The following is a 17,586-nucleotide window of genomic DNA, read 5'->3' as shown; positions in this document are numbered from 1 at the left end:
ATTCTAACATTCATATAGTTGTGGTAACCTATAGGTTACCAGGCTATATTTTGTGGTAACCTGTAAATGGGTCACCAGACACAATGCTTATTTCGATGCCTGAATATACTAATTTTTGTTAAATGGACAGTAACACCAAAGAAGTCGTGTACAGAGAAAACGCCCCAGAGAGAAGAGAAACATCTCAGGCTAAATTTGCACAGCCTGTTTTTATCTTAGACATGTTTAGCTACATATTATTATCCACATGTTTTAAGATAACCGGGTTAATACTAATCATACGAAGCACACGTGTAATAACAAGGGTAATGACGTCAGTTTTGGGAAACGACGTCATCACATGACATTGGTTCTCCAGTCCTAGCCCAGGCTGTGCATGTGAAATATGACGTCATTTCGTTGTCTCCTTCTAGTTGTGGTTGAAACATTTTGAGACAGTCCTTGTTATTCATAAAAAAATGTACAATAATAATATGGATAATAAAGAAATTATTACCCTTGTGTGTGTCGTACTGATTTTATGAAACTCGTTTCGTAAAATCAGTATGACACACAAGCTCGGATAATAATCTCTATTTACGTAAAACAGGCTGCATCAATGTGTCCCTTCCCAGTTTTCCTGTTCTATCTTGAATACTGCTATAATTACCTTGAGCTTTTCTTTGAGCGAAGCGAGCGCACCACTCTGTCGATCAACTTGTTTACTCTTTTCTGAACAAAAACAAAAACATGTTTATTAGTATGGATAAGGTTGAAAGTAATATGCTATTGTGAGTATTTATGATGATAGTAGTGTTACAAGCTTTTTTATGGAACTCTGTTCCCCAACCGTAACCTTCTGACTACTGCAGGTGAGATATCTTGCCAGTCAACATACTGTACACTGTATACAGTGCATTCCCCAATTCATATTTTCTGCCGTTTTGCACATGACACTCACCGAAAACCATTTTTTCAGCAAGTATTATCGCTTGACAACAATGGCAGCATGGCGCTGTCATTTTCAGGGATCACTAGCCAATTGTGACAGCTATTTTGATAATAAATTTCATCATTTAATCAAATATTGTGATATGAATCAGTTTTTGTTTTAATATTCTGGTCAGAAAGTGACTGTTATTGGGAATAATGGACATAAATACTGGGCAGCTGGCCACAAATGCCCTTAAGTAAATGCAACTTTTTCTATTTTTGGCCTAATTTTAATCAACATTAACTGATCTAAATTGTTTAAAAAATTAGAAAAATACACGTAAATAATACTTACCAATTCAAATATGAACTTTATTTTATGTATTTATACAACATTCAAGTGAATATATGTGAGTAAAAATTATAAACTTGTACCCACTCAACGTGTTTTTTTTGTCAAAAATTAATCCAGTAGTCTAAAGGTTAATGGCATAGAAGTAAAGCCAATGGCAGGTGATCTTGTCATATTAAAAACCTCATCATAGTAATGTGCTGAGAAAATATGGTCATCCGTTAAAAAGCTGAAAAGTTAAATCCCCATTTAACCAGTGTGTATCTTTATAATAACTGTCCTGTCTATGGGATGGTGCATATAAAAGATCCATTGCTGCTAATCAAAAAGAGTAGCCCATGAAGTGGCGACAGCACGTTTCCTCCCTTAATATCTGTGTGGTCCATAACCATATCATATTATGTCAGACGCCATATAACCGTAACTGTAAATGTGTTGAGTGTGTTGTTAAATAAACCATTTTCCTTCCTTCCTTTATAATAACTGAACAACCAGTTAAATTATACTGATAATACTGGTAATAAATGGCATTGGTGCTATGAAAACACTTGGTTAATCGTCTATTACAATTTAAACCAACACTTTCTAACCCACTGCTGGAGCTACTGATACTGTCATCAAGATCTACTTCAGGTCTTGAACATAATCATTTGTTACCTACAGGAATTTCAAAAAGGTTTTTGCCATAAACAAAATGCTCACATACATCAATCAGAAAGAAATGTTTGTGTACCGACACCCCGGCATATTTTGAACCATGGCTAATTTGCTCCTAACATAATTTATGACTATGTTGACATTTGGTCGATAGAAATACTATTCTTACACACCCATTGGTGAGAACACCATGTGTTATTTAGGATTGCACATACTAATGTGCGTGTGTTAACAATTTCAAGACATACGACTGGCCGCTCCTAGGTGATGACCCGGTCACCCATGCCATACATCCAATGAAAAACTGCACAATGGAAATCAATTAGACATATAGTTAACCTGACATTTGTGTGTCTGTGATGCATAAATTAGCTACAAGTGCAACGGCTGTAAATAACTTTCAGTCGAAAATGTTTTTAAAATTTGCTTAAAACCTGGTTTTTGAGGATATGTAAGAAATAGAATACATTCGTGTCCATTAGATACCTTTTAAAACAACTCATTGTGAGATAAATGGTATCTAACAGCCACTCATGTATTAGTCTCTATATATTGTAATATTGTAAAGTAAACAATAAAAGACTATTTGCCTTAAATCTATTCTCAACTACATACGGTCAAATACATGATAGACATTATAAACAAAAATATCAATGTTTCCAGAAATAAAGGGTGTATACTACCAAATCAAATCCCATAGATGACAATAGTAACATATGTGGCTAAAACTTCCTGCAGCGTATCAATCGACATAAACGCCACGGATATAAATACTACCACCCCTCATCTTTAAAGTGATTCAGACAAAAATGGGGGTCAAGCTGCTCATTTCTGAGATAATGGGTAGTGTCTATGACTACCCTAGTTCCGCACAAAATTTGAGTACTTTTTTTTACAAGTACCCCATACATGTTTGAAGCACAATGCTACTTGACTCAGTGGTACTAGATGAAATAAAATTGCATATTTGTTTTACCCAGATGAAACTTTTTTTTTTTTTACAACCAACACACTCACATTTATCACCAATCGCAGGACTTGTGGTGTTCATTTCTCCATCAAAAGTTGGGTGCACCTCAAACTTTGACCCAGCCGGAAGTTATTTGGTTTAGTTTTTGTTTTGAGATATTTTATTGATCACAAAAGAATCAAAAGGATTGCACAACAGGCAGAGCCTATATAAGTGCTCTCCTAAACAAGATGGACATCAGACAATATACCGGCCTTGGTGGCGTAGTGGTTAAGCCATCGGACTACAGGCTGGTAGGTACAGGGTTCGCAGCCCGGTACCGGCTCCAACCCAGAGCGAGTTCTTAAGGGCTCAATGGGTAGGTGTAAGGCCACTACACCCTCTTCTCTCTCACTAACCACTAACAAACTAACAACTAACCCACTGTCATGGACAGGCAGCCCAGATAGCTGAGATGTGTGCCCAGGACAGCGTGCTTGAACCTTAATTGGATATAAGCACGAAAATAAGTTGAAATCAATCAATCAAATCAGACAATATTCATAATCATATATATCTAAAGCATAATAACAATGTCCAATGGCATAAAATATTTAACATAATTAATATTTTTTAATATACAGTAATAAAAGGTAGAGAGTAAATAAAATAGAAATGGGATAGTCGCGAAAAAATATGATAGTAATGATCCTATTGTTGAAGCTAACCTTATATGGGGCAGTAAGATCAGAATAATAAGTTAGTTCAACTCAAATCTTACTTTCAGCTATATATTTATGTACTGCATTAAAAATTAAATTGTTTTCTTCAATTGGTAGGTTTATTGACCCGGATAGTAGTAAATCAATGTCTAAGATATCAAGGTAATTCCGTAACGATGCAAATAAAGCATATCTTTGTCTGATGAACAGAGGGCAGACATAAAAATAATGAAAATGATCTTCACAGTTATCTCCACATGCACAGCTTGGGCTATCAGAAAGATGGCTTAAAAATAAATGATAGTTTACGTTGCTAGCCTAGTTGGTTTAGTACTACCTATAATGTGACCCATTAAAGCCGCGGGTTACCTTCTTGCAGAGACTGAACCTCTTCATCCCGTGCTTTCAGAACAGCATCCTGGGTTTGCATGGTTTCCTCTTGTTCATTTATAAATGTTTTCAGGGTCTCCATTAGATTTTCATTAGCCTTAGCGTCTGTAAACACAAAACATCAGGTCACGGAATACATCAGTTCAAATGATATGCAGAGTTTAAGCTTCGGAAAAATATATACCAGAGATAAAAACAACAGTGGATGAAAAATCCGGAAATTGTTGCAGCTTCTTGAAAAGTAATGGGGTAACTGTGAGCGTATTCAACAAACAAACAAAATAGAATTTTGTGGTGTCGAACTCGGAAGGGTTGAATACACATAAAACGCTCGAACCAAGAACGAAAGAATGAAAGAAATGTTTTATTTAACGACGCACTCAACACATTTTATTTACGGTTATATGGTTAAGGACCACACAGATTTTGAGAGGAAACCCGCTGTCGCCACTACATGGGCTACTCTTTCCGATTAGCAGCAAGGGATCTTTTATTTGCACTTCCCACAGGCAGGATAGCACAAACCATGGCCTTTGTTGAACCAGTTATGGATCACTGGTCGGTGCAAGTGGTTTACACCTACCCATTGAGCCTTGCGGAGCACTCACTCAGGGTTTGGAGTCGGTATCTGGATTAAAAATCCCATGCCTCGACTGGGATCCGAACCCAGTACCTACCAGCCTGTAGACCGATGGCCTAACCACGACGCCACCGAGGCCGGTGAACCAAGAACGAAATCCCGAGTTACACTTACATGTATATGATGTGTACGTAATGGTTAGGTCGAACTACCTGATGGGTCGAACACTTTCTCGAGCATTAACGAGGTTCGAACCAACGGGATTCCATTGTACATGTATATTCTAACCAATTGTATAATCGAGAGTTGATCAGTTGGTGCATACCAATTATAACCCATAATCAATGATGAATATAATTATATTCCAACCGATTCCCACCACTACTGTACACTCTGTACAACCTTGCATTGCGGGTTATATAAACGTATACAGTACACAACATTTATTTCTTTATTTCATACCTGCATGAATGAAAAAAAGAGTTCCAGTTCTTATAATTAAATTTAATTGACAGTGTGTAATTAAAAAACCCACACTGGAATATTCTAGTTAAAACTGAATATGTTCGATGTATTGCTTTATAATTACAAACTTCCCGCCATTACATGATCAGGGCTCGAAACATCCTATGGTCAGGTCACCAAATGCAACCAATGTCCCGTTTGGGCGACTTTAATATTTAAAAATAATGGTGTTAGTTGCCCAAATAATATTCTTCTTTTTTAAACAGAGTATGACAAATATTTTGAAAAGTCACTAGCCACAGGGCTAGTGGGTTTGTGAAAACCACTAGCCCACCAAGATAAAGCACTAGCCCAAATTCCTGATCAGTTATAACTGGATTTTTATATAATTTTTGTAACATTACACATTTACGAGTATAACAGTAAAATAAAACAAACACTTATAGTTATAAATCATGTTGTAACTTTCAGTTTTTTGTCGTGTTGTACGTTTGGTTTTTTGTAAAGTGTGATCCATCGCCATTGTTCCGTTTTCGCTTTTGCCCTCCCCCCGGGGAAAAATAATTGAGAAAACTCATGGTTGATATTTAAACCCACTATCAAAATAATTAAATTTAAATGAGGGTACGACAGTGTGACACACGGTAATAGATGGTTCAGTGTATTCGATATTGGGTTATACATTTAGGGCCCTATTATTTATGTCGCCAGGAACGGTGATGTCAATTGCTCAAATACAGGGCATTATTCCCGTGTTAGACCGATATCAAAAGAATATAACGGTGACATCTAATCCGTTGTTAATTGATGAACAAAAAATGTATCATCTTGTATCGGCAGCTGTGACGCATTATCCAGACTGCTACACGTAATAAGCCAAGCAGTCATTGCATGTGCGGTTACCATTAAAGTAAATTGTTTTCCTGATTGCCGATAACCACATGTTAACGAAGTGTTAAATTAGAAAACAATAGGTAAATAAAACAAACACTGAAATTCAAAGCATGACTGGGGTTTACTTGATTGAGATTAACCTGTCGTCGCGATTGGTGATTTCCAAGTTCTCAGCCTAAAACATATGTGCCAGAAACTTGAAAGGGAAAAGTAAACAATGCATGCTGTAACTGTGGCGATGTAGAGATAGCATGTTACTGCAGTTTGCAGACCTAGTTCAAGTGGATTATTATTATATACTGATTGCGTTGATATTATTCGATGACAAACGTCACAATCAAATTTATTAAACAAAATTTCACCCGAGAGAAAAACAAAAGAAAAGAAGAAAAAAAACCCGATAAGGAGGGGGGTAGAAACCACTAGCCCGAACTTAAAAATCACTAGCCACGGGCGTCGGGCTAGCGGATTTGTCGAACTCTGCTTTAAAGTTATAACATATGAGCCACTATTAATTTATTTTTATTTATTTTTTTTGATCCCACTGTCCCCTTTCCTTTCTCTCTTTTGAATTCCATCTCAATTCTTCCTGATCTGGCAACTCCTCCTATCTTTCAACTTCTTCCGCTGTCCACCTCCACATTCCAGTCCTTATCTCTCCAACTGCAACAGGTGATTGTCTCTTGTGGCTGTCCGTGCCACACACCTGCCATTCCCCATCAGCTTTTAGCTGTGGGCTTAGTCTGATCACTTCGGGGAGTATTCAGTAGTTACTTCTGGCATTGTTAAGAGGCACTTGTAACCACCTACTATGCACCCCTACTACCAGCGGTCGTTAGTTAGTGCTGTGGGTCAGACCAGCTTTATTAGCGGCAGAGGACGAGGATGCCAGGTGGGTGCAGGGAAATACACAGAGACTGCACCCGTGGAGGAAGTTGAGACTACTATTAATATTTGTATTGCATATATTTATTCCACATTAAAATATTGCTTGTGGTTCGTGGTTCGCTTACCATAATTTGCAATATCCATTATTATTTTTTGGGCCACCATATTTTTTGGCGAGTTTCGAGCCCTGACGATTAATTCTATTCTGATTGGACGATGTCATTAAAAACCTGAATGTTACCCTTCGATAAACCTCAGAAAATGACGTCATTATGTCAAATGGGATGTCATTACATAAAATAGGTAATGAAAAGGACGTTAAAGACTGATTTATGTGCATTTTACCTGAATAAATCATGTTGTCATTATTATAACCAAAAAAATGAGTAATTTATTGTGAATTTATCGATGTATAACAGTCATAAATTTAGTGTAAAATCACTTCAGTAAGCTACGAGATTTTATAAACTTTGTGACTGTTTACAATTTGTAAATTCTATTAAGATTTTGTGTAAATATAAAAGTTGTTACAAACCTTTCAAGGCAAGTTCAAATCTCTCCCTCTCCGACTCGAGCGTGCGTTCGAGATCCTTGACCTTTGAACTCTTCACCTCTAACCTTTCACTCTTACGTTTAAGTTCCTCTTGTAGCCCCCTCATCTCTTCATCCAGTTCACGTGATGCTGACTCTTTCTCAGCCTATTAAAATGACAAGTAAACCACAGGAAGGAAGGAAATGGTTTATGTAACGACGCACTCAACACATTTTATTTACGGTTATATGGCATCAGACATATGGTTAAAGACCACACAGATATTGAGAGAGGAAACCCACTGTTGCATTTTAGAATTAGATGATCGCATTTTAGAATTTAGGACATTTGGGACCATGAAACGTGGTTCATTTCACAGGATTCTGGTTTGTTCAGGGTCCGGTTTAGACAGATTTCACTGTATATTTAACAGCTTGTATTGAGAAACGTGAAACATTTGCTAATGTGTGTAACTTGGAGAAATGTGGTAAACCCTTGGAGGAATGCTGGTAATGTGACACTTGGAGGAATGTGAAACATGGTAATGGTGACACTTGGAGAAATGTGAAACATGGTAATGGTGACACTTGGAGAAATGTGAAACATGTGGTAATGGTGACACTTGGAGAAATGTGAAACATGTGGTAAATGGTGACACTTGGAGAAATGTGAAACATGTGGTAATGATGACACTTGGAGAAATGTGAAACGTGGTAATAGTAACACTTGGAGACATGTGGTAATGGTGACACTTGTAGAAATGTGAAACATGGTAATGGTGACACTTGGAGAAATGTGAAACATGTGGTAATGGTGACACTTGGAGAAATGTGAAACATGTGGTAATAGTGACACTTGGAGACATGTGGTAATGGTGACACTTGTAGAAATGTGAAACATGTGGTAATGGTGACACTTGTAGAAATGTGAAACATGGTAATGGTGACACTTGTAGAAATGTGAAACATGGTAATGGTGACACTTGGAGAAATGTGAAACATGTGGTAATGGTGACACTTGGAGAAATGTGAAACATGGTAATGTTAACACTTGGAGACATTTGGTAATGGTGACACTTTGGTCAAGAGTTAGACTGAGGTTATATGAATCTAATTGGATTTTGGGCTTAAAGAAATATTAATGAAAATCAGATTCTTTGAGTCCCATTAAAAACAAAGCCCTGAACATGTTTTTAGGTTGGTGCGATGAAGACAAGTTCACGTTACCAGCAGAGTTTTGAGTCTGTCGTTCAACTCTAGAATGGTCAGCTCCTTCGCAGACAGACTTTCTTCGAGCTCGGTGATTTTATCCATGTTCTCCATCAACTTGCCGCTCGCCTGCTTCAGCTGCTGGCTTAGCTTACTCTCGCGGTTCTGACTCTGTCAACACACATACATAATACACAGTTAGAACTCAAGGGCCTAATTCACTAAACTCTCGTAACTTTGCGATCTCACAGTGCAATGCCAAAAGACTTGCAAAGAGGATGCTTTGTTGTCTAACTGAGCCTAAGAGAGCTTTCTGAATTAGCCACAAAAAAAACCCTCAGACCAACGGGGCTCGAAATAGTAGCTTGCAAAAAGCAGTCCATTTTTACATAGAATTTCACCTGCTAAAAAAACTACCAAAATATCGCAGGTAATTTTTTAAAGAAAGAGATATACAATTATCTCATCTATTATTTAGCTTGTGATTCTGTTAAAGGTACATTCCTGAGTTTGCTGCAATTTTTAAGATGTTATCGACGAACAGAGACTTTTTAACGATTGTAATTACAGTAATATTAGTGGCTGTATATTAAACGTGTTTCTGATCGTTCTAATATTTGGACTAGATTAAACTTTCATTTTATTTCCTAAAATTTTTTTTTTTGGCACGTACAAAATTATTTGAAGACAAAATCCAGTTTCGGCTTCTTACAAATATTAAAATGATCAGAAACACATTGAATATACAGACACTGATATTCGAAACAAAAAAATATATTTAATATGTAAGTTTAATCGTAGAAATATTTATTTAGTCAGAAACATCTTACGATGCTGCAAACTCAGGAATGTCGCTTTAAATTTTAATTTCATAATGCTCTAAAATACATCTTAGGGTCCTAATTTTATCACACGCTGTCCCAAACCCTCCCCTCAACCCGTAAGCTGTCTTACTTCCAGCAGGCCATATTTTGTTCTTAACAGGACATATTTCTGTCGATCTGCTATTTTAAAAACATACCAGCAGGCCATATTTTACTACCTATTCCGAGCCCGGGACAACCAAACATCAGTACAGTCATTCATAGAAACATGTGGAGTAAATGTTTGTTAACCATACATGTATCGGACAAATAGATCCACTTTGGAATTTTTGACACCCAAGACTGACAACCAACAGGGCTAGCTCTGGCACTCGACAAATTCACCAATTGCAAATTTAACAAACAACTGACAACTTTATTTTAATTTGGCGAAATAATTTCATGCAATAATTTATATTTTGAGAGAAAATGACAAGGTTTTTCTGTAATTTTTGAAGTCTAATGGATAATTTGGCAAAATTTTCTTCTACACACTCAGAGGTAGCCCTGAACCAGGGCCTGTATTTTCATAGTTATCTTAGCACATTGCTATTGTACAACCATTGGGGGCTATGATGTGTGTCGCAGTGACACGGCCTTTGATGTACCAGTCGTACTGCACTGGCTGGTTTTTACAAAAGGATTAAATATCAATGCTCAAAAAGGTAATATCTTAAATGGCTCCCGGTTATTAAAGTTAGAGGAGAAATTAAACACTCCTCTGTAAAGTGATTATTTTCAACAACAAAAATAATAATATTCTGAAAATGTTTACAAATTATATAGCTTAACATCACTTATATAAAATGTATGCAAAAACAAACACTATTCATTTAAAACAAACATAAAAAAACCTAAATAGTCTCTACTCGTCACCCTCAATATTCATAAAACAAATATTTAAAGTCATAGACCCTAGTTTTTTACTAAATTGGAACCATTTTTGCTAATTGAAATTAGACGTTACTTGTATTTTATGGTTTAGATTATCCATTTCTGTACGTCACATGCATACAATTTGTATTGCGTTGTCATGACATTGGTGTTTCAGACTCTATTAGAGTCTCGAGTCTAGACTCTATAAAAGTTTTATAAGCACCAGGCCTGGTGTTTGGAACACCACAAAGAGCATTTTTTTTATAATTCTAAAAACGTACGTAGCCCTGAGAAGTAACAGTTATGGAGACAAGAAGCTTTAGTCTATTTTGGAGGACATTTCCCCTCACAGACTCTTGTTTCACTCTACTACAACTTTATCCACATGTGTTACAGGTTTGTAGATTTGTAGTTCGTAACCAACCTTCAAACTAGGGTCTGCAAGTTAATAAAACAGTTGAAGAACACCGAGAAAGATTTCTTTACTATGAGAATTCTTACCTTCTGTAGTTCATCATTGATCAAGGAATCTGACGAGGAAAGCGCACTCGGTGTGGTCGGTCTGGAGATCTCAGACAATTCCCTGTCCTTGGCACTTGCTCTCACTGATTGTACTTCCTCCTCAAGGGAGAGCACTCTTTTCCGACTGGCTGCCAGCTCCTCACATTGGCTGTTAACTTCACTCTGCTTCGCTGCAAGCCGATGCTCCAGTTCTGCTAATCTGTAAGTAGAACATACACACATTGTACAGTATATATGTGCCTAATTCAACTTAAATTCATATTTGGTGATTTAACAAACATAAACTAGGGCTTCTAGAATTTTTATAAAATCCACTAGCCATGGGATCAGTGATTTCAGAAATTTACTAGCCACGATTAAAAAGTCACTAGCCCTACTTTACTTAAAGTTAATACAATTTTACTAAATACTAGTAATAATCAAATATGTTACTTAAAGAGGGATATAGAGCTTTAAAACACTAACATTGGGGGGTTGGGGTGTGGGCAGGATATTCATATTTACAAAAATAGACTTAACTGCAACATTTGACCAAAAAATTCACTAGCTGTCGGGCATGGCAATAGTAGTTATTTAGTAGCCCAACACTGAATATCACTAGCCATGGGAGTCGGGCGACCATAATCTAGAAGCCCTGCATAAACCCTGCCTAAGTGACAGTGATTCATTTATTGATTGAAACAGATTTTATTGCTTTTTAAAGAACAAATGGATTAGGCACAAGTTATACAACTTACTGGGCCGTGTCCATTTATGGTCCCAGTTATGAGTTCTTCGTCTTTTTCTTTAAATTACAATATAAACTGTCTACCGACCAACCCACTACTCAGATTGTGTGCTGGGTTACAAAAATAAAGAAAAATTTAAGGATGGCCTGACTAGCATTTATTATACATTTATTAAACATTTATTATACATATCTGTCTTGCTTTATCCCTTCATTCTTTGTTAATTTACTTAGCTTTGAGTGAGGTTGTTTTTGTTTGTTTTTTGGGGTTGTTGGGTTTGGGTGGGGTTTTTTTTTGGGGGGGGGGGGTTATTAAGGGGGCTGATGCTGTTTTTTCTTTTTTTTTCAGGAGTATGGAGGGGGGGGGGGTGGTCCATGAAAGGTGGTTATCTGACTTCACAGAGGTCAATGGCCAGCTATTATTGTAATGCAGTAGCTAAAAACTTGATAAGTAACCAGGCTTCTTAATTAAATTTACACATTTTAAAACAAATTACTGTCAATATTTTGTCAAACAAAAAAGTAGACTGCAACGACTTACTTTTATTATAAACTACACGATGAGTTCATCCTACAAAGTATATAATATTTAAAAACACAAAGTATCAATTGGCAGGATTCAAACCTACTGCACCAGAAGAAAATGTTTTATTTAACGACGCACTCAGCACATTTTATTTACGATTATATGGCGTCAGACATGTGGTTAAGGACCACACAGATATAGAGAGAGGAAATCCACACACTACTTCATGGGCTACTCTTTTCGTTTAACAGCAATGGATCTTTTGTATGCACCATCCCACAGACAGGATAGTACATACCACAGCCTTTGTTACACCAGTTGTGAAGCACTGGCTGGAACGAGAAATAGCCCAATGGGGCCACTGATGGGGATCGATCCTAAATCGACCGCGCATCAAGCGAGCACTTTACCACTGGGCTACGTCCCGGTCCCACTACTGCACTAATTCACATGGCATTAGACATTCAGCAACGTTAACTACTCGGCTACTGGGTCTTGCACAACAACAAAAAATGAAAGCCCAATAAATTGTAGTTAACAATGTGTGCTGTCAAACACTCAGTTAGGAATCATGGAACTATGGTATATATATACAGCAATTTTTAAATTGCAATGAGGCTAACAGACCTATAAGACACTCTAACAAATATTAACAAAACATTTCTGTAATAAATCCTCACCTTTCCTGTAGCTGTTTCTCACTGGCCGATGACGAACTGCACAGACCAGATTTCTTCTCACTCGCTGTTCGACTTTCAAGTTTGGACTTCAGAAGTTCAAGCTCATGCTGCACATTCATCAGCTTCAACTCGATCTCGATCTTCTCTTTACGCAGTCTCCGACTACTGCCGGGCAGCATGTCCACCTCCTCACAGCGGTACGACTCCACCATCCGCTCTAGTTCAGCGTTTCGCTTTTTCTCAATCTCCAGCTCGGATGTAAGCTCCGATAACCGACCCTCTTGAGCACCGGATGAAACCGAACTACACTGTGACTTCTCCGTGTCTTTCAGTCTCTCCAGATCAGATCTGTATGAGTCTGACGTCTGCTTTGCCAACAGAAGATCTTCATTCACTCTGTCCAGCTCCATCTGTAGCGAGGACACAGCCTTCATCTTGTCTTCCTTCATGGAGACGAAGTCGGTTTTCAGTCGACCGATCTCATTCCTCATGTTCTCCAGCACCTCGCGTTCGTCATTCAGTCTCTGCTGAAGAACGCGACATTCATCACTCATCTTTTGCTGAATATGTTCGCGGTCGTCATTCAGCCTTTGCCTAAGTATTTTGTTTTCTTCATTCAACTTTCTCTCCATTTCTCTCCACTCATTCTCAGCACTTGTAAACTGTTCTTTCAACGCCGTAAACTGTTCTTTCGACGTCGTCAGCTCATCGAGAAGCAGTGTTTTCTCATTCAAAAGTGTCTCCAGTTTAATGCGTCTAGCTTCACTTTCATTCACTTCGTGTTCGAGTTTTTCCTCCAGAGTTGTCGTCTCCTGTTTGTACTTGTTGTGCAGGGTCTCCTCCATGTGCAGTGCCGACCGGAGTTCTGCGATCTCTAAGACTGCACTGTTCAGCTGCTGCACGTGGGCATCTCCATCACTTAACTTGCTCTTCATCGTGTTCAGAGTCTGGTGGACATTCTCCAACTCGCGTTCCTTTGAAGACAGTTCATCCTGCAAACGGAGAATCCTTCGTTCAGAATCATCCTTCGACTTGAGCAAGGATTCCTGGACACTCTCCATCTTGTCCTTAAACGTCTGCAGTAGTTTTTCGCTCTCCCTGAACATGTCTACGTGCTTTTCCTTTTCCTTGACGATCTTCTCGATGGTAGCCTTCTTTTCTGCCAGTTCGTCTTGAAGCTGCTTTCTGCTGTCTTCCAGATCCATACACTGCTTTTCTTTGCTAGAAATAGACGTCTGACTCTTCTGGGAAAGATCTTGTTCCTGCTTGACAAGATCCGTCTGCAACTGTTGAAGCTCAACCTTCAGCTCGCAACACTTGCGGGCCAAGTCAGAATTCTCAGACGTTTTCTCCTCAAGCCTGGACTTCATCTCGCCGATCTGGCCATCAAAAGAAATCTCCTTTGTCTTCAGTGCCTCAATAACATGGTTGGCCTTCGACAACTCCACTTCCAAGTCTTCACACTGCTTTACCTTGTTCTCCAACTCTGATTTAACGGCAACACGTTCAAATTTATCTTCCTCCAACAATGTCTGCATGTGTTTGACTTCTTGTGAAGCAGCTAGCCACTTCTTTTCAATATTCGCCGTCTCCTGTTTTATCCCTTCAAGATCCTTAACAATTCTGTCATAGTCGGCCAGTTTTTCGTCAAACTCCTTATTCTTCTGAGTCAGAAGGTTGCCGAGTTGATTCTGCTGCTGATTGAAAGCATTGTGGAGTTCCTCTTCTCTAGTGACGAGTTTTAACTCGATCTCCTTCACTTCCTTTTCTTTCAGAGTCATCTGCTGACTGAATTCTTTCTCTTTTGAGATCAGCTTGTCCTGCAGGTCTTTGATGGTGGCTTTAAATTGATCATCCATCTCTTTTAGCTGTTGAGTAAATCTGTTATGGATTTCCGCTTCCTCGGAGGACAGTTTCTCTTTCACCACCAGCAGCTTCATGGACAGTGACTCACATTCCATCTGTTTTGATGTCAGACTCGATTTCAGTTCGTGCACTTCCAATTCAGTCCGATGCAACTTGTCACTTTTGTCCTTAAACTGACCCTCAAGATCTTGGTGCTGTGCAAGTAGCTTCTGGTGCTGGTCCTTCATGTCGGCATCCTTACTGTTCAGAACATCCGTGGTTTGGCTGATCATTCCTCGAAGCTCTGTGTTCACCACAACAAGCTCTTCCACTCTCTTTTCCATCTGTTCAATTTTTGAATCCTTTTCAGTCAGTTCTGATTTCAACTTGGACATGGTTCTCTCGAAGTCTTCTTTATCACTGTCTAACTGGTTTTGCTTCTCAACGACCTGCTTCATCAGATTTTCCATCTCCGACTTCAAGATCTTGTTCTCCTCTTCAAAATATTCAAGTTTTGCCTTCAGTTCTTCCAGTTTGAAGTCGGCTTCGACCAGCTTTTCATTTTTAGAAGAAAGACTGCTTCCTAGCTCTTTGACCCGCGTTTCTAGCTCCTGATGTTTCTGTGTCATCACTGTCAACTCTTCCAGCCTCTCTGAACTGACCTTGCTCATCTCCGACAACTCCGTCCTCGTCTCGCAGTGACTGGTACACTCTGCCTCCAATCGCTTCTCAAGATCATTCAGAGTGGATTTGGAGATTTGCGTCGAGTGCTCGTGCACGGCAGATGCCAAACCGGTCTTATCAAGCTCGGCCTTGAGAGCACGGATCTGTTTGTTCAAATCCTCCCTGATGCTCTCTTCCTTACGAAGCTTGTTCTCGAGCCCGACCATTTTACTTTTGAGCGTGACCAGCTGCGACTTGTGCGAGTTGATTTCAGCCGTGTAGCCATGGATAAGAGCTTGGTCACGCTTCGCCGACTCTTCTTCCTCCTTCTTCAGCTTCAGCTTCACCTCTTCCAGCTCCAGGTCCTTGGAAGCGATGATCTTGTCCAGCTCCCCAATTCGTCGCTCTTTCTTCTCAATAAAGCCGTCAAGCTCCAGCGACTTCCTGGCAACATTGTCATGCTCCAGATGATCCAGCTGTCTCTGCAGTTCATCTACCTCATCTGAAAGATTAGGTTAAAACTTGATACACTATGGCTTGTTTAGTTCATCTGAAAGTATACATTAAAACTTGATACACTGTGGCTTGTTTAGTTCATCTGAAAGGTTAGGTTAAAACTTGATACACTGTGGCTTGTTTAGTTCATCTGAAAGTATACGTTAAAACTTGATACACTGTGGCTTGTTTAGTTCATCTGAAAGGTTAGGTTAAAACTTGATACACTATGGCTTGTTTAGTTCATCTGAAAGTATACATTAAAACTTGATACACTGTGGCTTGTTTAGTTCATCTGAAAGGTTAGGTTAAAACTTGATACACTATGGCTTGTTTAGTTCATCTGAAAGTATACATTAAAACTTGATACACTGTGGCTTGTTTAGTTCATCTGAAAGTATAAGTTAAAACTTGATACACTGTGGCTTGTTTAGTTCATCTGAAAGTATAAGTTAAAACTTGATACACTGTGGCTTGTTTAGTTCATCTGAAAGTATAAGTTAAAACTTGATACACTGTGGCTTGTTTAGTTCATCTGAAAGATTAGGTTAAAACTTGATACACTGTGGCTTGTTTAGTTCATCTAAAAGATTAGGCTAAAATGGGATATACTTTAATTCATCTAATTTAAAAGATTACATTAAAACTGTTATAATATGTCTCTAATCCTGTTCAGCTAAATGATTAATATTTTTGATTCCTGACTTTATATACAACCATCTCATCCTTGACATTGTTCGGACACCACCATGAGGCGAGTAAAGGTATCTACTGATGTTTCAAGCATTCTGTAGTATATGTTTTATGTTAACAATAACATAACATGGTGGAAGCAACAGGTAAAAGTGAACTATTCAAACAGTAGGTACTACATAGAGATTATTATACAAGCTTGTGTGTCGTACTGATTTTACGAAACAAGTGTTGGGATTCTTGTATTGCCCGAGCGAAAGCGAGGGTAATACATGAATCCTGACACAAGTTTCATAACATCAGTATGACACACACACGAGTGTAATAATTTCTTTATTATTCATATTATTTTTTTTAATTATTTATGAATAACAAGGACCGTCTCAAAATGTTTCAACCATATCAAGGAGACGACGAATGCAAAATGCAAAGTCTGAACTAGGACTGGAGAAAACAACGTCATGTTATGACGTCGCTTCCCACAATTACGTCATCATACTTTCTATTACACGTGTGCTTCGTATGATTATTATTAACTCGGTTATGTTGAACCGTGTGGATAATAAAGAACAAGCATAAACACTCCGAACTGAACTCAAATCGAACAATTCGTACCAACTAAATTTTGTTGCACTCGCAAACCATGTGCGATGAACTGGACACAACCTGATATTGCTAAAACTTTCAGTCTATTTAACTCGATTGTGGCGATGATGAAATCACAAATCCCGAAAAAATAGCCCTAAAAATCAAAAGACACATCAGAAACAAGGGACTATGTCGACTGAATGCATCGGCATTATCGGAAGCCGACATTTTGTTACATGATGCAAAACCCTGGCTTTGAAGTGTGAATTTGAAAAACATGAACTCCAGGAAAGAATACTGGAATTGTTAATTGCCAGTACACCATTTGAATCATTTCAGCATGACCTTCTTGTGAAACCATGAGGGTATGAGCTTCATCTTGCACTAGAGGAAGCCAGACGATACGAGGCTATCAGTGCAAGCCACATTCAAATAAAAGGTTTAACAGGTTCAACAACTGTAGAATCTGACATTCATACAGTAAAGGTTAGAAATCTCAAACCATGTCCAAACTGTGGGTTAAAAAATAAACAAAAAACGTGCCCAGCTTACTTTGATG

The 17,586-nt window shown here is 38.3% G+C and overlaps 1 protein-coding gene across 5 annotated transcripts in view; it reads right to left on the bottom strand.

Moving 5' to 3' along the window:
• The window catches only part of LOC121389870 (kinesin-like protein KIF20B), an 81,919-nt gene that overhangs the window by 22,550 nt on the left and 41,783 nt on the right, over positions 1–17,586 (bottom strand). For all 5 annotated transcript variants that reach the window (XM_041521525.1, XM_041521526.1, XM_041521528.1 and 2 more), the window contains exons 19-24: positions 12,744–15,753; positions 10,790–11,009; positions 8,568–8,720; positions 7,345–7,507; positions 3,962–4,087; positions 650–711 (exon numbers count right to left, since the gene is read on the bottom strand). In XM_041521525.1, coding sequence (XP_041377459.1) covers positions 650–711; positions 3,962–4,087; positions 7,345–7,507; positions 8,568–8,720; positions 10,790–11,009; positions 12,744–15,753 — 3,734 coding nt within the window. The remainder of the gene's footprint in view (positions 1–649; positions 712–3,961; positions 4,088–7,344; positions 7,508–8,567; positions 8,721–10,789; positions 11,010–12,743; positions 15,754–17,586) is intronic.

Source organism: Gigantopelta aegis, chromosome 15, assembly GCF_016097555.1.
Source record: "Gigantopelta aegis isolate Gae_Host chromosome 15, Gae_host_genome, whole genome shotgun sequence".
NCBI classification, from domain to species: Eukaryota; Metazoa; Mollusca; class Gastropoda; order Neomphalida; family Peltospiridae; genus Gigantopelta; species Gigantopelta aegis.
The sequence above is the reverse complement of the archived record's forward strand: the minus strand, read 5'-3'. Positions and strand labels throughout refer to the sequence as shown.